The sequence below is a fragment of the Zasmidium cellare genome, assembly GCF_010093935.1.
Source record: "Zasmidium cellare ATCC 36951 unplaced genomic scaffold M409scaffold_9, whole genome shotgun sequence".
NCBI lineage: Eukaryota > Fungi > Ascomycota > Dothideomycetes > Mycosphaerellales > Mycosphaerellaceae > Zasmidium > Zasmidium cellare.
This window is the reverse complement of record NW_022986953.1, coordinates 310317-329932: the sequence shown is the minus strand read 5'-3', so window position 1 is coordinate 329932 and position 19616 is coordinate 310317. Positions and strand designations below refer to the sequence as shown.

Below are 19616 nucleotides of genomic sequence, written 5' to 3'. Positions count from 1 at the left end.
ATGAACTCGAAGCAGAACTGAAGGAGAAGGATGATGAGCTCGACCGCAAAGATGCCAAGATCAACGAACTTGAGGAGCGGGTCAATTCTGCGTATGACCGAGAAAAGTCGACGAAGAAGCTGCGTGGCGATGTGGTTGAGCTTGAAAACCAACTGCGACAGAAGTCACAGGCACTCGATGACAGCCAAGACCGGTTACGTGCACTCGAGAAGCGAATGCAATCCACAGAATCGGCCCATGCTGCAGACCTGCGGCAGCGGGAGAGTGAGTTGCGTAACACGCAACGAGAACTCGCCGACAAGGATGGAGAGATAAGGGCTCTCCAGGAGCGTGTTCAGACGGCACGTGGTAGCTGGGACGCTGAGGCACAAGAGACGGATATGCGTATTCAAGAGAAGGACCGCCTTATCCGGGACAAAGAGCGTCTTCTTCAGGAAAAGTCGAGGGTTATTGAGGAGCGCGACGACGAGTTGGCCGATCTTCAGAAGCGAGTGCGTGATGCTGAGAATGTCCGAAATGAAGCACTTCGGAAGCAGGATCATCGCGCTCGTGAGTTGGAAGACCAAGTCAGAGAGTTGCAGGAGAAACTGCGTACCGCTGCTGCAAGCTCACAAGCCAAGCTCAATGAGAAAGATGGGCTCATCAAGGCTCGTGAGAATGAGATGCAGGCTTTGCAGAACCGCCTCAACACACTGCAATCCGGCGATGGCGCGGAAGCGAGGAAGAAGAACGAACAGCTGCAGCGACTCGAGACTGAGCTCAAGGCGAAAGAGCGTGAGGTGAAGGACCAAAGCCAGCAACTTGCCAGTCTGAAGTCTCGTCTTAACGCCATGGAGACACCGTCGAAGAAGGATAGCCTGCTCAAGCAACAAGCAGAGCAGGTTCGTTCACTTCAACAGCAACTCCAGCAGATGGATGAAGAGAAGGAGGCCGAACTCGACGAGCAAGCAGCCGCCCTGGAAAAGCTTGACCAGCAGCTTGTGATCTATGAGACGAAGAATGCTGAGCTACAGCAGCGAGTCGACACCCTTCGTAGAAGAACCGAGACTGCTGATCGCGATCAAAGCATGATTGGCCACCAAGACGAGGAGCTCAAAGGTAAAGATGAACAGATCGGTGCTTTGGAGGAAGAGCTTGAACGTCTTCAAGCACAGCTCCAACAGGCAGCCGATCAGAGACAGAAGGATGTCCGCAACCTCGAGCGTGACCTTGAGATTGCTCCAGTCAGTGGCAAGGGAAGCTCTGACGAGGCCCAACGTCGACTGGAGAAGATGAAGGCAGATCTGCAAGTTGAACACGCAGAAGCCAAGCAAGATCTTGAAGCCGAGATTGCTGTCCTCGAAGACAATCTGGAGATGTTGCAGGGCGAGAAGGCGGGTCTGGAGAGTCGTGTTCGGGAGCTCGAGAGCGAAGCGCAGAGAGCGTGGAGAGCAAAGGACAATGGCACTCCCGCTCGCGAGCGCAACGAGTTACGGCTTAAGCTGAAGACTGTCGAGAACGAGCGAGAGACCCTCAAGATCACGGTCAAGAGCCTGGAGGAAGAGCTTGATGCGATCATGAAGTCCAAGAACAACGGCACGCCGGTTCGTGAGCGGAATGAACTACGCCAGAAGCTTCGGGAGTCAGAATCCAAGATGACACAACTGCAATACAAAGTGGAAACGCTGGAATCCGACCTTGCCTTTGCTCAGCAGGAAAAGACCATTGCAGAGGAGCGTCAAGATCTGCATGAGCTGCTCAAGTCGGCAAAGATTGAAGCAGAACAAGCACAGCTCGAGCTTGCCAAGCGTGACAAGAAGGAGTCTTCTGCAAAGAAGAAAGAGAGCGAAGTAAGAACGCAACTCCAGAATGCGCAGTCGGAGCTTGAGGACTTCCAGGCGCAGGTGTTCGAGCTCGAGAGTCGCTTGGAGGCGTCGGCGACCAAAGAGAAAGAGTACCGTGCCCAGATCAAGGAGCTCAAGTATGCGAAGACTCAACTTGAAGAACTCGAGTTGCAGCTCCAAGATCAGAAGGGCAGCTCATCTGGCCATGCGAGGAGAGAGGCAGAGTTACGTGCTCAGCTTCGTGATGCCAAATCTGGAGTCGACCGTTTGCAGCAGGATGCCGTGGAGAAGGACGAGAGACTGCAGGCTGCCATGAAAAAGGAACACGAGCTTCGTGATCGACTCCGCCGTGCAAAGGCTGATGAGACATTCGAGCTCAATCGACAGGACCTCCAAGCGCAACTGGATGATGCCGAACTTGAGCTCCAGGCTCTCCAATCTCAACTTGTCGAGCGTAGCAACCGGCTGCAATCTTCTCTCAAGCGTGAGGAAGAGCTTCGAGCCAAGATCAAGAGCATGCGGTTGTCTACGTCTGATAACGAGCGTACTGTGGATGACAGGCAGCTCGCTGCGGCAGACCAGAAGCTGGTGGCGTTCGAGAATCGGCACCAAAGCGAGCTGAAGGGTCTCGTGAAGCAGATCCAGTACCTGCGTGCCAAGTGCATCCGTGAGGAGACCTTCCGGGCGGACCTGGTGTTTGTGAAGAAGTGGTTCCTGATGCAGGTTAGCATGTACAATGCTTGGTGAGTCGACATCCCACCTATACACTGTGAAAATGTACTGACTTGCTCGTAGCAACAAGGAAGACCTCCGCCTGTTAGAGGAGATCGGAGTCACACCAGATTACTCCTTCAGAGAGAAGAAGCGCTCTCTCAAGACCGTTGGCCTTGCTGTGATCGCCTCTGTCCGAATGAAGAACCTAGCGAAGCAATGGGCCGGAAACAAGAGATTACACGAGGTGTTGATGAAGAAGTTGGAGGGTGTCAAGAGCCAGAGGAGGCAAGCGTCGGGGAAGCATGGCAAGGTGGTGTAAAGTGTTTGGCCGGGCATACATGATGAGACGAATTCTTGCAAGCGAGGTGTTTTGGGAATGGCTGCATTCGTTATGACGGGGCTATGATCTCTCCGTCGCTCTCGTATTGCTGATGATGTATCTCTTCGGCATCAGCAGCTGGTTCGGCAGGAGAATTGATTTGTGGTACGGCAGATGGGAGCCGCCCGGAACCTGCATGTGTTCATTCTCACGGTCCTTTGTCCGCGACAGTTCCTTTCTCTCCACAGGTGTGCAAATGATGTTTGATTTCATACAGCTTGGCAACACGCCCTGTGGTAGGGCTCAATGGTCACCGTTTTGTGTCTGCAACTGCTGCGAGTCATGAATCATGACTTTGCGTCTTTGCTTTCGTTCACGAACTATATCACAGGAGCTTATCAATCATATATTCGCTCAGTCTTCCAGATGCAGCTCATGCAGACGCTCACCACCTGAACGAGCAAATCCCTTTCTTGTGCAGCATCTCTTCCAGGAGGAGATGGGATTGAGTGTTCTTTGAATAGCAAAATTGATAGTGTAGACGTTGGACTTTGCCCTTCTTGGTCTCTACAAGGTGGAGATCAAGGTTGTGGATGATCCCGTGGGAGTTTATTCCGAGCACGCGCCAGAAGAGCCGAACGCGTGCTGTGCTTGCTTTGAACAAAGATCAAGACTTGTAAAGCTGTTGAAGATAGTTATGAGGAGGAAGGTGGAATGGGAGTGATATCAGGGCTACGGAGCAGGCGAGAGGATCACACGAAGAAGTCGGTATTGGGGATTTGATTGGCTTGCAGAGGAGCGTTCTCGGCTGGAACCGACGGACCCTGTACCAATTAGGAGGAGTGTGGGAGCGGCACGCGAAAGAGAAGAGACGGGCATGCATGGAGGGCAGCAGGACGATTGCTTCCTCTCTCTTTGTTCCTCGCCCACCACCATCCCTCACCTCTCCCCCCCCTCCACCTCCATCTCCCACACCACACTCGTTATTGCTCGAGTCGTCCGTCCCAGCTGGCTGCACTCGTCCTGCTTCCGGCGTTACACACTCCACGCTCCAGGAACGCTCCCGACTGCACGCTCGACGGCGCCAAACTTTGGTCGACCTCGCTGACGAGATACATCACGAGCCGTCGACATACTGCACATGCTGCTACTGCTGCCGCGTCTACGACTTGACCTTCACAGCCTTTGAGGACAGCTGGTCTGCAGGCTACTTCCCGTCTCCGACTTCTACGCGCTCGCCCACCGCCGCCATCAACCACCGCCCCTCAACCCCTCCATCACGAGCAGCCCGTCGCCATGTCCAACATCATCGGCAACCGCAACTCCACCCCGGAGACCTCGAGCTCCTCCTTGTCCGGCTCCACCCTTCGACCGCCCCCATCTCGCACCATTGGGTCTGGCCACCATCTGCGTGCTTCCGCTGACATGGGCGCCTTCTCTGCTCCCTCTCCCCTCGCAACTCGCGGCATCCGACCGGCCTCAGAGGTCTACTTCAACCAGTTCTCGCAGAGCGGGAACTCGGGCAACCCGGAAGATATGGCTGAAAAGGCGGCACAACAATGGATTGCTGACATCGATCAATACGAGACTACATTGGAAGAGATGGCTGCGGCAACGCTCGATCAGGACTTCAAGGACGAGCTGAGTGCGATTGAGCAGTGGTTCCGTGTGCTCAGTGAGCCTGAAAGGACTGCTGCTCTGTACGCGCTCCTCCAGCAGACGACGCAAGTTCAGATTCGCTTCTTCATTCAGGTCCTTCAGCAGATGGCCAAGAGTCATCCCATGTCCGGCGTTTTGTCTCCTGCTGCGTTTGGCGAGAAAGATCCAATGTCTTCGAGGATGAACGATGCTATGAACAAATTGAATGTCGAAGGGTCACGCGGTTCGTTTGGCTTCGGCAGCAAGCCGCCACCATCTCCTGGGGCCAAACGCATGTCTGGACTCGACCCCAACACCATCAAGTCCATGTTCCCGGATGCTGCCAACGCCATTGAGGATCAGAAGGCGGAATTCCAGAAGACGACTGGCAACGCACCAAAATCCAACAGGAGCAGTGCTGTTGGGGATCGCTCTTCGCAATACATGCCCACTATCTCTGCCCCTGAGGAGGAGAGCAAGAAGAATGGATCGAACATCCCGTCTGGTCCATGGAGAAGCACTAGCCAATCTCAGGGGGAGAATCAACCTCCTATTGGGCGGCCAAAGTCGTCGTCTTCCCAAGGCCAGCAACCCATGGGTCAGTTTGGTGTCAGCCAGCCTCCTCCATCTGCTGGACTGCGTTCTTCGAGGCCTTTCCCACTGTCGAGCGATAACAACATTCAAAGTCAGACTGCAACTGTTGGTGATGGATCGAACAACGGCATGCCTATCCTGTCTCCGTACGCACCAGGGGCAAGCTGGGCTTCGATGACCAACACTCCGATGGTTTCCAACTTCAACACTCAGCAAAGCAACAACCAGGCCGACATGGTTGCCAACGCCACTGCTATGAAGCTTGCTGCACTCTCCACTGTGAACAACCGCATCCAGTTGGACGATGTGCGCAAGTATAGACGAGCTAGGTCTCAGGAAGGCCAGGGTGGCCAGCAGCAGCCAATGTCTCCAGGTGTACCTTCGAACATTCTCATGACGAACGAACTGGGTCAAATCTTGACCCCACAGCAAGCAGCTGCCCTGCAACAACAGCAGATTGCGGCTATGCAGGGTCGTCGTTCACGTCCTGCCTCACCCGGCATCGCTATAACTGGACCTCCTGGTATCAACACCGCCGCTATGGGTATGCAAGTGCCGCAGAACAATGGCTATCTGGCAGCTTTCGACGGTGGAATGGGTGGACTCAACAACGGCATGGCGGGTATGAACTTGGCAAACTTCGGCATTGGCCACATGAATGAAGGGTATCTTTCTGATGCTTCTGAAATCAACCGTGGACGGTCCCCGCGTGGTCGACGAGGAAGCTCCAAGCCACCGGAAGACCCAACCGATCTGGCGCTTCTGAACGATATCCCCAACTGGCTGCGAACTCTCCGACTGCACAAGTACACGGACAATCTTAAGGATATGAAGTGGCAGGATCTGGTGCAGTTGGATGATGACGGTTTGGAGCAGAGAGGTGTAGCAGCTAAGGGCGCGAGGACGAAGTTGTTGAAGGTGGGCAAATCATACATTCTTGGCGGTTGTTAGTTGCTGACATTTCGCAGGTATTTGAGCAGGTCCGTGACGCGCAGAACGAAGGCCGACTTTAAAAAGCCACTACATGGGCATGATTCGAATTCTAAGAGCTGGGTTACTGCCGTGCAGTGTACTCGACAAACGGCCTCCCATTTCTTCAACCACCTAATAATGAGACGGACGGATGCATGAGCGAAGGGAAACGGGAAGCATTGCAGATGTATTCGGGCGAAAAAGGTGGAGGGTCGAGAAAGCACGTGTAATAGGATATGGACGTGAACCACGCATTTTCTTTCTACTATGTGTGAGTGTCAGGGATTATTATGGAATGAGGAAAAAGTGTGTTTGCTTCAACATTCACTGATGAGAGTTTCGCGCTAACCGGGATTTCCTCGGCTTGTGAAGGATGGTCAGTGCGTTTTCTCTTTGTCATTGTTCTCTATTGTTCGCTGTTTCTCATTGTTGCATTCATTGTCGACGCGCAACGCACAATGAAGGGGTTCAAGGGTGTTACAATGACTGTTGTCTCTTTTATGTTTCTTTCCTTTGTTCCACGACACTCCACGCTTTTGCAATATATGCACTTCGACCTTGAATGTGCTTTTATTGCTTGCTTTCCAAGTTTTACCCACACACAAACACAAACTCTCTCTACCTCGCCTGCAAGAACACTTTACTATCTGCCTGAGACAGCTGGTCCACGAACAACCCTCTATCAACGTTCTCCTGGACGAGAACAATCACACCGCATACCAGCAAGCCCAACCACAACACCACATCTTCCGGAAAGATGTCTCTCAACACCCTTCTCTCCCTGGCACTGGTCGCCTCAAGCCCCATCGCCAACGCCGCCTCCCTGCCTCGCGCAACGGGCAGCAACACCACCTACAAGCTCATCGCCGACTACTCCGGCGCCAACTTCTTCGACCACTTCACCTTCTTCACGGACGCAGACCCCACCAACGGCCACGTCAAATACCAATCCCGCGACTTCGCCGCCTCGAACAACCTCATCGGCCACGTCTTCAACGCCACCTCCAACGCCACCTCCGCCTACATCGGCGTCGACCACACAAACAAAGCCCCGACCGGCCGCAACTCCGTCCGCCTGATCTCCAAGGACACCTTCAACGCGGGCTCCCTGGCCGTCATCGACACGAACCACATCCCCGTCGCCGACGGCGCCTGGCCCGCCATCTGGCTGCTCGGCTCCCAGGGCACCTGGCCCGCCTCCGGCGAGAGCGACATCCTCGAGTACGTCCACGAGACGCGCTACAACGCCATGACGCTGCACACCGCGCCCGGGTGTGCGATCCGCAACGCCAGCGAGTCCTTCCAGGGCGAGCTCAAGAACGCCGACTGTAATGCCGGCAACGCCGCGACGGGGTGTTCCATCGCCGCGTACGGTCAGAATCGCATTGGAAACTCGCAGACCCGTGTCGCGACGGCCGGGTTTGCTTTCAACAAGCAAAACGGCGGCGTCTACGTCCACAACTGGCAGCCCGACGGCATCACGGTCTGGATGTTCCCGCACGGCGGTCTGCCGAAAGACCTCGTCGCCGGCTCGCCCAACCCTTCGAGCTGGACGCAGAAACCCCTCGCCAAGTCCCAGGGGGAGTGCGATTTCACTTCTGCTTTCACGGAGATGGCGTTAATAATCAATATCGATTTTTGCGGAGACTGGGCGGGAAAAACCTGGGCCGTAGACGGCGCGGCGCAGCGGACGGGTGTTGAGACTTGTAACGAGTATGTGGCGAATCATCCGCAGGCGTTTCGGGAGGCGTATTTCGATATTGCGGGGGTCAGGTTTTATTCGAATAATGGACAGAGTGTCAAGTCCAAGAGACATGAGGGCCATGAGATGCCTACGTCTACGTTGGTGACGGGGGGACGTTTGGCGACGCCGTATTCGATCGGGAATGCTTCGAATGTTTCGCAGGCGCGGAATTGCTCGGAGGGTACGCACCACCCGTCACTATCACAAGCATAACAGTGGATATGGCCGTCTACATCTCCAGGAGCGTTCATCGACTTCGACGTCGGATGCTGAGACGTTGGAAGTCGGAGGCTGGTTGGCTATCGCAGGTACGTTGTTCCTGATTGCTTATTTCCTTTGAATGATTTGAATGAATGAGACTGCTGAACATTGTGGATTTTTCTTTGTACAGAGTAGGATACGTCCATCGCCCGAGTGGAGAAAATTGATTTACTTCTTGAAGGGCCTCACTTTTCTTTCTTTCCCTTTCGGAGTCCTGGTTTTTACCCTGTTGCGTGTTTCCTTTGAATGGGTTGAGGGAATGAGATGTGCTGAATTGGGAGGTTTTGTATAGAGTAGGGTTGGGCGGGAAATAGAACTGTCGAGGGATTTATCGATCGATTGAAGAACTGCATGTCCACTTTTCAAGACGGTAACGTGTTACCCTTTGTCCAGGGACGCACTGTGTCGCGGGACAGCAAGCCACTGTGGCTACGGAGCGTTTCTTTCAGCTGTCGTGGCTTGACCTGTGGCAATTTGGCTTCAATTGTGGCGCATCTGAGACGTTGCCTCTCGACAAACACGATCGGAAGTGTCAAAGTTGCAATGCCGGATGCGATATAATGTTTCAGCCTACTGCGGTATCGTCTAATTACTATGAGACACACAGACTCTTGCTTCCTAGTGTGCCTCCGGGTGTGCCGAAGAGCCGGATGTGGGGAAATTTCTGCAGCCAGCGTAGCATAGCATGACATCTGCACACTTCTGCATCGTCGTACAACGGAGTGCAACTTTTCTTCCGACACTACTTGTCTGCCTATCATCAACTTTATTGAACGGTCCTAAACATATCGCTTGCCGTTGATCGGATTACAACCGTACCGTCGGTCAGTATCACTGATCGAACCTTATAAACCTTGAAACGTATCTCGGGCTGCAGCCTAAAAAAGACGGCTGAGGTCCTGAATCACACCCTGCGATTTACTGTCAAAGAATCGCCGTAGGAATAATGGCAAAAAAAGACTACGAGTACCAGACCCTGCCAACCGGTCAATACATCCGTTTGCTCTACCTTAAGAAAGCCTCCGATAAGGCTCCTCTCCAGGCGCACCTCACCACTCACTGCCTTAGAAAGGAGCTAAAGTATGTGGCTCTATCGTATGCTTGGGGAGACGGAGAACCAGATTCAGAGCTTTCCATTGGTGACGATGTTCTCAGAATTCGACCAAACTTGTCTAGTGCACTCTGGAGACTTCGAAAGCGCGGGATACTGAGAGTGTGGGCTGATGCTGTGTGCATCAACCAGGACGACGATAAAGAGCGTACCAACCAAGTCAAGATGATGGTTAAAATCTATGAGTCGGCTACACGAGTTGCAGTACATCTGGGCGAGTTTGAACACTATTTCGTTGAAGAGATAGGCTCCCTGTTCGATGCACTCAGCATGTTCTGTTATCGTGCTAGGAAAGGAGAGATGCCAAAAACACTGGACCCTAGGGAATACGTACTTTATGGCCTGCCCGACATTCTAGATCCTAAGTGGAAATACTTCGTACGTTTTTTGGAACACCCTTGGTTTCGTAGGATTTGGACGATCCAAGAGAGTGTTGTTGCGAAGAACGCGTTGATGTTCTACGGCAAAGGGGAGATCGATCTACAGGCATTAGTGTTTATGCTGGATACGTTGAGTCGATATCCTTTTCTTCCGAACGCTGTTGACCGAGAACCTCGACTGCAAACCCGGAGCCCTATGGTTCAAGCAATATTCCGCTGCCGCCTAATAAACACGCTCCAGTCAGGAGGAGTAGCGCTTGTTGGCACGAAGATCGTTGTACAAAATCTATACTGGCACCGTGCTCATCTGATGAATTTGTTGCAATTCACAGAACATGACGCGGCAACAGATCTCCGAGACCACCTCTTTGCACTTGTTGGCATTTCGAAAGAGTCAAATGTGCTAGAGCTTCAACCGGATTATCAAAGGACATTTCCTCAAACTTGCTTGCGTGTAGCAACATATATGATCTCGAATGGATTCGGACCCGACATTTTGCGCTGCGTGGCAAGACAGCACGCAGGTCTTCCATCTTGGGTTCCCGATTGGAGCTATCGTAGACATTTGCTTCCGCACAAGCCACGTGCTATGTCAGGTTCCCAACAGGTCTACTGTACGGCCAAAAAGTCAGAGCAAATGTTCAAATTAGACGAGGATCGAGCACTAGTCGTAAATGGTAGGCTTTTTGACAGAATCGAGCGGATTGGCAATCCTGAGCTCGCACTCAAGGCTGAGCTTGGCTACCACTTCAAGTATGTTATGGCTTGCTTCGCCGACGCGCTAAGACTACTGCACGTCCTGGATAGATACCCTAGCGGCGAGTCGAAGGCCGAAGTTCTCTACAGACTCGGCATTTGTGATCAGTGGGACGAATCAGCAAACGCCCTAACAGACCTGCTGGAACACTTGAGACACTGGGTTGATGCAGAGCGCGAAAGGATCACGCCTCTTGCGGAAAGAGATGAAAGAAAACATTGCGAAAATGTGATGCTGGTTGCCGAAACGCTAGGCCCGCCCTTGAACGCCGAAGCACCATTGTACGAACATTACGTGGTGCAGGCATTCAGCCTATTCGCGGCAGGAAGTCGAGGCCGTACTGACAAAGGCTACATTTGCCATGTGCCTTACCAGGCAGAAATCGGTGACATAATTTCTGTTATTGCAGGATGCGATGTACCTTACCTGCTTCGACCTCATATTAAGAAAGGGATGTATACTTTGGTTGGTGCCTGCTATGTGCATGGTATTATGTACGGGGAGCAGTGGAGCGGAAACTCAAGTCGTACGAAGATACATATCATCTAGGAAGAATTTGTCAAAGTTTCGCGCGAGATGAAGACGTGGACATTACTCTGCATCATTTTCTGCATTTTGAGCGATCTCGGCAGATGTCTGCGCCCGCGATTATATATACTTACAGCTTTCGTGGAGAGGCTCGCCCCAGCCCACTTGGCAGGACAAAGAAATTCTAAGACCATACGCCACTAGAGGCGCCATGCGCCACAAATGACGCCACTTTCACAGATACCATTTCGCACTGTTTTTCGCACTCGTTCTGGAATCACAGACGCTACGAAACTCAAACACTTTTCATAGCCTACAAACAGCATCTAACTACCTGACGCTACGTCGTCTGCCTATGTTTAGGGCAAGCAAAGGAAGCAGCGACGACTAGGCTGACTTGAAATGTCGACCATAGAGCTAAAGTTGATAAAAGATCGACTCGCGGAGTCAAACACAAATCAGAAAGCCCGTAAGCTTGATGTCTCTCGAAGGAGAATTAGATACCAAATTATATCCGAGTGTCTCCGATCGGAAAAGTGGGGGAAGGGACGATTGATGTGCAATCGTGCCTCAGCTGTCCCGGCACACGGTGCGTCCCTCGACAAAGGGATAGACGTTAAATGACATTTTGTTCTACTTCACATCCCATTATTCGTCATGTCGTCCATCTTATCTATCTATCTTCTTGATATGCATGCATGCCCTTGCTAACCCTTCTCTATCTTTGATTATTGAAAAACGAAATTTCGTTTCATTTCCTCAGTACCTCCCTACCCAACAACGATGCTCACGCCATGGGCATCCAACTTCGGAGTTGGATTAACATGGGCAGTGTAAGAATGCTGCTGCTGCTGTTGCGTCGTCGTCGTCTTTGCCCGAGTAGTTAACTCCTTCCCCTCCTGCTGCTCCTTCCCCTCCTGCCCCTGCCCCTCCGCCAGCACCTCATCAAAAAACCCCTGCACGCACTCCAAAATCTTACTCTCCTCATGCGCCGCCCCCTCAACAGCAACGAACCTCGTCCGCAAGGCCCCCTGCTTAACCCAATCCTCCCGCAACCGCCTCGCGGCCGCGAGCCGTCCCCCCTCCGCGGGCGTTTCACGTCCTCTCAGCCTCGCCCAGCTCACATCCGTGTCCTGCGCCCCACACATGAACGCCGTGGGGAGCAGCCTCAAAGGCCCCTCCCACCCGTCTGCGGTCCCGGGAAACACAGTTTGCAGATCCCTCACGCCGGCGGGATAGTCGCGGGTGTGGTCCCACGGGGTTTGCGCGCCTGGTGCGGCGACGACCAGGCCCCACAGGCGCTCCGCATGCAGGTAGGCGAAGCGATGGACGAACTGTGCACCGCCGCTGAAGCCGTACAGGCCGAATGTGGTGTCGGCGGGGATCTTGGGGTAGCGGGCTTGGACCTCATCGACCATGGACAGGAGCACGCGGTCGTAGTGAACGCCGCGGTAGTGGAGATTCTTGTAGTTGTCTGTGTCGCCGGGGTCGAGGAAGCCGATGGGGAAGAGCGGGCAGAGTAGGAAGAGGTTGTGGTCTAAGGCGAACGCCCGGAAGGCTTCGCGGAGGGCGTAGGCGTTGCGGAGGCTGTGGTGGATGAGGACGAGCACGCGAGGTGGTGCCGTCGTTTGGCGGTGGTAGGTCGACGGGGCGTAGAGATAGTAGGAGAATCTGGGATCGGAAACACAGGACAATGCGGGGACGCAACCCAGTAGGCCTAGTTCTTGGGCGACGTCTGGTGACAAGTTGTCGACGGGGGTGATCATAGAGAGACTTGCCATCTTTAAGGGAGGTTCGAACACAATGGTTGATTAGGGTGAGAGAGGAAGGAAACCAGGCGAGAATGCAAATCGAAGGGAAAGTTGGCCGTCGAAGAAGTGGCCGTCGTGGGCCTCTCCTACTACCGAATGAACCGTAAATCCACGTTCGAGTCTGCACAAAGCTCCTCATTGAGACAAGTCGAGTAAATCGTTTCGCGGAGCCAGGAATCTCCAATTTGAGCCAGCTGGAATTCCGATGAATCCTTCACCACATTGGGTATTCCTGAGGATCGTACAGACCCTTGAGACTCGGAATTCCGGGGATAGAGTTCAACCAAAACCACATGGTATCAGTGAGTCCCATGGAGAAAAAGCCACTTTTGTTCAAGGACTCTCACGTGGCCACATATCCGATATGGAACAGCAATGGTATATAGCAAAGACATCGGCCGCCAGTTTCCAACGAGTACGTCCCTTCCCGCGTCCAAAGATTTGCGACTGATCTGACGATTCCCAGCCCGACATTGTCTGAACACCAGTATGGACGTGAACATCAACAAGAATACAGCGCCAGCAGATGTCCTGGCCGTCCGCGACAACGATGAAGATCATGTCGAGAAGATGCAACCCATGCAGTCGGCCATACCAGAACTCAACGCCGAGGAACGCGCGCTCGACAAGAAGATTCTCAGGAAGATCGATTTGCTCATCCTGCCCTTGTGCGCCCTCAACTACTTTTTCTCATCCATGGATCGCGCTGACGTTGGCAATGCAAAAGTATTTCCCACCTTTCCTTGCTTTTGGACGAGAGATAGACTAATCGTTCTTCCGTAGGTGGCCGGGTTCGCTCGAGACAACCATCTCACACCGACACAATTCTCCAGTGTGATCTCGTTCTTTTACATCGGCTACATCATCTGCCAGCCGGTGGGCAGTCTGGCGATCCGTCGGGTCGAGAAATATCTCTTGCTTGGCCTGGCGAATATCTCCTGGGGTATTATGACCATCATGCTGCTCTTCTCCAGAGGTTTCGCACTGCCTGCAACGTTGCGCGTATTCATCGGTGCCGCGGAAGGTCTGACGCAGATCAACAATGTCTTCTTGACCATGTGGTATACCCAGCACGAGATCGCGACACGGACTGGTATCTGGTACTCTTGCGGTGTTCTTGCGGGCAGCTTCAATGGCATCATCGCCTATGGGATCCAGGAACATGCCGCCTCGAGTCTCAAACCCTGGCAACTGCTGTTCCTCATTGAGGGCATTTTGCCCATCGTCTTCGGCCCCATATTGATCTACTTCTATCCTTCGTCCCCTGAGAAGTTGACCAAGTACTTCTCCGCTGAAGAAAAGGCGTTGTGCATCACCAGAACCCAGCGGGCACGCAACACCGCGGGCGGCCAGATCACCTTCTCAGGAATGCTGAGCATCTTCAAGAGCCCCGAGACTTACGCCATGTGGCTTGCATACTTCTGCGTGATCTGGACGTCGTCCGGCTATGGGAACTTCTTACCCTCTATTGTCAACGGCCTGGGTTTTGACGAGGCAGAAAGCCAATTGCTCACGGTTCCGATCTGTTTCCTGGGATTCTTGTCTGTCAACTTCTGGTGTTGGTACAGCGATCGATTCCAGCTACGCGGGCCCCTCATCATCGGGCTCGCTGTTGTGTGCGCTGCGGGTTTCTCGATTCTGGCTGGTGTAGTCCACGGTAAAGGTCCACGCATGTTCGCTCTTTGTCTGATCAGCTTCAGCGTCCAGCCGTTGATTCCGCTGACGCTGGCGTTTTTGTTCACCAACACCGTGGGGCTATCAAGGCGTGCATTGTCCATTCCACTCCAGAATGCATGCGGACAATTCGGGGGCCTCGCGGTGAGCTACACTTTCACGGACGGTCCTCGATACTTCCAGGGAACAATGGCAACGATAGGTTGCCTCGTTGCTCTATGCATCATTATTGCCGGTCTCGACTTTTACTTTCTCCGACAAAATCGACACAAGCATGCACTGCGTGGTTCAGAGCAATGGGCGGCGGATTGCGAGAAGTCGTTTGACGAACTGGGGACGAATCATCCGGAATTCCTCTTCACCTTGTAAAGCTGGTTGCATAGACATGATGGATCTGTAGGTAGCTGATGTACTTGCGAAATTCAAAAGCGAGGAATGCGCGTTTGCCATGAGTGTATCCCTTGTTTAATCAATTGCAGATGGGGCACCCCGCCTCGTTGGCGATATTGGATTCGCCTCGGATAGAATGAGTTTCCAGTAGATGTCGTTTGCTGTCTGATTCCAGTTGTGCCTCGACTTATCACTCTCGACAAGATCCCAATACATATTAGCCTCCATCCGCGCATGGAATTCCACGCCGGCCTGCCTCTTCTGGACTGAAGAAGCCCCTTTCGCATGCCGATGTAGTTCGGTCTCGAGGACGATTTTAGCCCGAGTCGCAAAGTCTTGCCCGTGAGCTAGGTGTCTGAGGATATCCGTGGCTCGTTCCAAGACGATCATCGGCTCGGTCGAGAAGGTGTCCATGTCGCATCTCGCGAGATGTGAAGCAAACACGCCAGCGTAAAGGAGCGATCGTAGAACATGCACAGGTAAGGTTTCCCAAGCCAAAGGTGCTACGAGGTCGAGAATGGCTGTCGCCGAGTACAGACCAGACCGGAGGAGCAGGCGAAGCTGATGATCACATGGCATCATGTCCCGGGCCAAGCAAAAGCCAGCAATGGTCACCCTACTCATGTTCAAGAAGACTGCACTCAGAGGGTCAAGCGGCGAGGTAGCGGCTTCGAAGTCGTCCAGCTCGGCGTGGTACAATTTCAAATAGCCTTCGCGGTCCTTGGGCGGTCTCAGTCCCGAAAGTGTCTGGCCCTGATATGCAATGGCAGTGAGATGACGATCTCGGATCGCACATAGCTGTACATGATGTCTCAGGATTGGTGATATCCTCCTTTGGGCAGGACTGTCTTGGTTGCGCAATTTATAGTTCGACGACCAGTCCGATCTGATACCGCTGGGAACACCATTTTTGCTCGCCAGCATATGCTCGACGAATTGGCAAGCTAACCATGTAGGCCACCTCTCATGATTATGTTGTGCCCGGTCGAAGGCATCATTGATGTCCTTGAATTCATGGGCAAACTCTGGTCGATGCAATCCCATCTTCAAGGCCAGGTGACTGACCATACCCGCATAGAGATAGGATGGGTCATCGTTGGGGTCTTCGGCGTCGAACGGCCATAGACATACGAGACACAAAGCTTGACAGGATTGCAGGCCGTGGCCGGATGGATGAAGCACGCCGGCAATGGATTTGCGCACAAAGGGCTGCAGCGCTCGATATGATGCCCGGTCATGGCGACTGGCTACGGTGATGATGGTCCAGAAAAGCAGCGGAGACGCCTCGAGGGTGTTTTGGACGTCCAGGGGAAGCGACAAAAGAGGAAAATGGGGATGCAGAGCCTTGATGAAGGACGAGAAGCAGTTGTTGATTTGCGAGGCGGTCATGGTGAAACCATTGTCAGCGTGCACGTCTGCGCCGTCGTAGGGCCGCAAAGACGGGGTGGTTTCGTCCTCAATGGCAGCTTGAAAGGGCGGCACATGTTGCAATGGCTCATCGTGCTGGACAGTAGAATGTCCTGTGGATTGCACACGCCTCGTTGGGGGCCTGCCGTTGCCATAGTTGAAAACGCAATCGATGCTTCGCTTCCAGCAGGCGGTGCATGGCTCAGGCTCCCTCGAGATACGGTCGCATCTGAGGCGGTGCTGTCGACAGTGTTCGCACGATTTGACTCGAGTTCTGATCGGGCTCATCTGTTTGTAGTTGAGAGCAGAAAGATGGTGGACAAGTGGAAGATGCGCTAGGCATATACACGTGCACCGCAGCCACAGATCTTAACCAGAAAAGGACTAGCTAAAAGATCTAATACGTTCTGTCTAAACCGATACAAACAAAATCTCCCACTTACTTCCTCGTCCTCAACAAAACCTCGAACAACCTTAGAACGCACTCACCATGACGGCTCCAGAACTGCCCCACGAGATCCTCTCTCTCTTTGCCAAGTCCGTCTCTGTAAGGGAAACTGAACACCACCCCCGTGTCAAACTGGGCCGGTACGCCCTCGTCAACAAAGCCTGACAAGCCGCGTTCGAAGAGGAAATCTACTCGACCGTATGGGTCCAAAGCCCATCCGAAAGCGACAGCGTCTTCATCGGCCGTGATTCAGAGCCCCGAAAGAAAGTTGGATTGACCCAAGAGCAGCTGGACGAGATCACCACCGGACCACAACCATGGCGACAGGCCCGCCGGGCGGCGATTCGCCATATTTTCTACTGGGTTGCGGTGCCGCATTGGCTGGAGGACCGCACTAGGGAGCGTCAAAGTCCCGATAGGAATTCGGAGCAGCATTCGTACGACAATCCGTTGCGTCGCGAGAATGATGAGGCGTTCTCGACGGGTGTGCAAGCCTTGTTCGAGTACTTGTCGTCGCCGTCGTGGGCGGAGAGATCTGCGTTGTTGACGTTGAGTGTTGTGCTTCAGGCGGAGAAAGTACATACTACAGACATGAAGGTTGAGCCTGGAACGGGTCTCATCGAGCTCAACAAATTGCCTCTTGCATGGTACACGGGGACATTGAGGAGCGGAACTACTTTAAAACCAGTCAGCTGCGTTCGAGCAGTCGAATTCCCTAGAGTCTACGCTACCGCTAATGGAGAGCAGAACATGATTTCATTGCCTGCACAAGTACGGATCCTATCGGCGTGTGGCGACTGCGACGCTCTTGTAGAAGCCAATCTCTTCGGATCCTACTACATGGGCAATCAAATTTCACTCCTAACCCAGAAGCGCAACGACACGGCCAAAGTCCTGCACCTCCTTCCCAAACGGATCCAAACGCTGCACTTGGAATGGTGCGACGAGATCTCACCTCATGTGTTCGAGCAGCGGACGCAGCCGCAATATCAGTTGGCCGTACGATCTGACGCGCTCTCGCGGGCCTTGCACAGCGTATCTATGCAATTATGCGAACTGTACATCGTGCAGTTGGACATGACATCCGACTTCTTCCGTCTTTCCAAAGACGAACACCAATCCACCGTCCTATGGCCCCACCTCGAAACCCTTCGACTGACATTCAACCCCACCGCAACCCCGACCGGTCAGCCTCTGATCTACGAATACTGGCCCGACGGAGAAGACGGCGGCGCCATGCCCCTCACATCCTGGCAGCAACCCGGACCGAAACGGCTCGAGTACGTCGAGAATGGAGATTCCAGCTTCTCCATCGTGCCTGGATTCTTCGACGATCTGTACGCCAGCGCCGGGTACGCCGCGCAGAAAATGCCGAAGATAACGAGTCTGCTGCTGTCGTGGGAGGAGGGAGATACCCAGGATCTGGAATTGAAGTGCAGGGGAAATAAATGGGTGCTGGAATTGTACTCGTTCTACGGGTATTCGCCGTGCCAGGAGGTGTTGGATGCGTGGCAGATCCCAGAGGGAAAGATGAAAAAGCGGCTCCGGGTTTTGGAGACCGAGTTTGACTCTTGGCCGCCATCGCCGCTTGGACGTGAGTAGGGAAGGTCTTGGCGGCGGAGAATCATGGTAGACGGAAGCTAAGCAACACAGCAGTCAAGACGGAAGAGGCAAGTACACATTACTTCCGGACGTGTCTGATCCAAGACGAATTCCGCCACTACAGCTCAACTACTTCCAGGTTTCTAAGTAACAAGCTCATCTCCCTTCAACTCCCAATCTTCCCCCTAACCTACTCCCCAATCCTCCGCACACTCCCATCCGCCTCCGGCGCCTTCCCCACCATAAACTCATAAATATGCTGCATTCCCTCCCCCACCTCCAACACAACCTCCCCTCCCGCCCCCTCCATCACCTCCTTAAACCTCCTCCCATCCTCCGCCAAACTGTCCCACCCGGCCACACTAACCCAACAAGGCGCAAAACCTTCCAAATCCGCATACAAAGCATTCACCCTCGGATCCTTGACGTCGATCTTCCCCGCCGTGTACATCTCCGCCATGCGCGTCACGGACTCGTGCGAGCTGAGGGCGTCCTTGCCTACATTGCTCTGGAAACTCGGACTCTCGCACGCGAGATCGAACCATGGACTGAGGAATACACACGCCGCTGGCTTCGTATCCTCACGAGCCGTCAACGCCGTCGTAGCCACGAGTCCCCCGCCCGCCGAATCGCCCGCTAGGACGACGTTTTTCGCTTCGAAGCCTTCCTTCTCGAGGAGGGCTTGGTAGGCGGCGAAACAGTCCTCGTGCGCGGCCGGGTAGACGTTCTCGGGCGCGAGACGGTAGTCGATCGCGTAGCCTTGGACGTTGCAGCTCTTCGCCAGATGTGCTATCAACTTCCTGTGCCCGCTGAAGGCCGACGCGAGGTGGTATCCTCCGCCGTGGAAGTAGAGTAGTGCGTGGGTGGGAGAGGCTTGGAGGGGATGGATTTTCAGGCAGGGAGAGCCGCCGAGGGTGGTTTCTTCGTAGGTTACGTTTGTGGGCTCCGCGCCGACTTGCCAGGTTTGGTCGCCGAGGAGGCGGCGGATAGCTGGCGTGGTGGTGGGCGTGATGTTGGGTTTGAGTGTGTTGAAGAGGGTGGCGAGGGCGTTGGATTCTTGGGTTGGTGGCATTTTTCTCCTTTCCCCTTTCTTTTTTGTTTTGCTTTTTCTTGTTTGGTGATCAAGTTGCCTGGCACCGGAATCTGGTTTGATAGGTCGAGCTGGGAGATATCCACAAGTAGGCTCAAGAATACAGACTGCACCTTGGAAGCAGTGCTGTGAGACTGAAGTCATATATGTACGTACCTCACCCTCTCCATCCTGCTGACTTAGTCATTCACCAGCCAAACCGATTATATACGCGGAGAGGAAACCGTAAACGAAGACGGGATGGACAATGCCAATCTGGTGAGATACTTGCCGTTTGAAGTGTTGTCAGCCCTCGCATAGCTAGCTGCAACGAGGCTTGAGCTTCAGGAGCTACAAGTACATCCATGAATGAT

General features: G+C 53.6%; 8 protein-coding genes across 8 annotated transcripts; 5 read left to right on the top strand and 3 right to left on the bottom strand.

Annotated features, from left to right (window-relative positions):
• Positions 1-4152: 4152 nt before the first annotated feature.
• On the top strand, positions 4153-6101 carry M409DRAFT_20048 (uncharacterized protein; the record flags this gene model as incomplete). The annotated part of the gene is made up of 2 exons (XM_033805206.1): positions 4153-6006; positions 6057-6101. The coding sequence occupies 2 exons, from the start codon at positions 4153-4155 to the stop codon at positions 6099-6101; spliced, it is 1899 nt and encodes a 632-aa protein (XP_033670524.1).
• Positions 6102-6542: 441 nt separating this feature from the next.
• Positions 6543-8144, top strand: M409DRAFT_64719 (glycoside hydrolase family 16 protein; the record flags this gene model as incomplete). Its single annotated transcript, XM_033816198.1, has 3 exons — positions 6543-6562; positions 6862-7906; positions 8046-8144. The coding sequence occupies 3 exons, from the start codon at positions 6543-6545 to the stop codon at positions 8142-8144; spliced, it is 1164 nt and encodes a 387-aa protein (XP_033670523.1).
• Positions 8145-9011: 867 nt separating this feature from the next.
• M409DRAFT_52153 (uncharacterized protein) lies at positions 9012-10862 on the top strand (the record flags this gene model as incomplete). Its single annotated transcript, XM_033812003.1, has 4 exons — positions 9012-9145; positions 9221-9554; positions 9798-10309; positions 10364-10862. 4 exons carry the CDS (start codon positions 9012-9014, stop codon positions 10860-10862), a joined length of 1479 nt encoding a protein of 492 aa, XP_033670522.1.
• A 749-nt stretch (positions 10863-11611) lies between these two features.
• Positions 11612-12622, bottom strand: M409DRAFT_20046 (uncharacterized protein; the record flags this gene model as incomplete). The annotated part of the gene is made up of 1 exon (XM_033805205.1): positions 11612-12622. One exon carries the CDS (start codon positions 12620-12622, stop codon positions 11612-11614), a length of 1011 nt encoding a protein of 336 aa, XP_033670521.1.
• Positions 12623-13276: 654 nt separating this feature from the next.
• M409DRAFT_31302 (uncharacterized protein) lies at positions 13277-14527 on the top strand (the record flags this gene model as incomplete). The annotated part of the gene is made up of 2 exons (XM_033810225.1): positions 13277-13378; positions 13436-14527. Coding segments are annotated over 2 exons (1194 nt in total), but the record flags the coding sequence as incomplete, so codon positions are not given.
• A 264-nt stretch (positions 14528-14791) lies between these two features.
• M409DRAFT_20044 (uncharacterized protein) lies at positions 14792-16105 on the bottom strand (the record flags this gene model as incomplete). Its single annotated transcript, XM_033805204.1, has 1 exon — positions 14792-16105. The coding sequence occupies one exon, from the start codon at positions 16103-16105 to the stop codon at positions 14792-14794; it is 1314 nt and encodes a 437-aa protein (XP_033670519.1).
• Positions 16106-16613: 508 nt separating this feature from the next.
• M409DRAFT_20043 (uncharacterized protein) lies at positions 16614-18173 on the top strand (the record flags this gene model as incomplete). The annotated part of the gene is made up of 2 exons (XM_033805203.1): positions 16614-16670; positions 16755-18173. 2 exons carry the CDS (start codon positions 16614-16616, stop codon positions 18171-18173), a joined length of 1476 nt encoding a protein of 491 aa, XP_033670518.1.
• A 190-nt stretch (positions 18174-18363) lies between these two features.
• On the bottom strand, positions 18364-19245 carry M409DRAFT_64700 (uncharacterized protein; the record flags this gene model as incomplete). The annotated part of the gene is made up of 1 exon (XM_033816192.1): positions 18364-19245. The coding sequence occupies one exon, from the start codon at positions 19243-19245 to the stop codon at positions 18364-18366; it is 882 nt and encodes a 293-aa protein (XP_033670517.1).
• Positions 19246-19616: the final 371 nt, after the last annotated feature.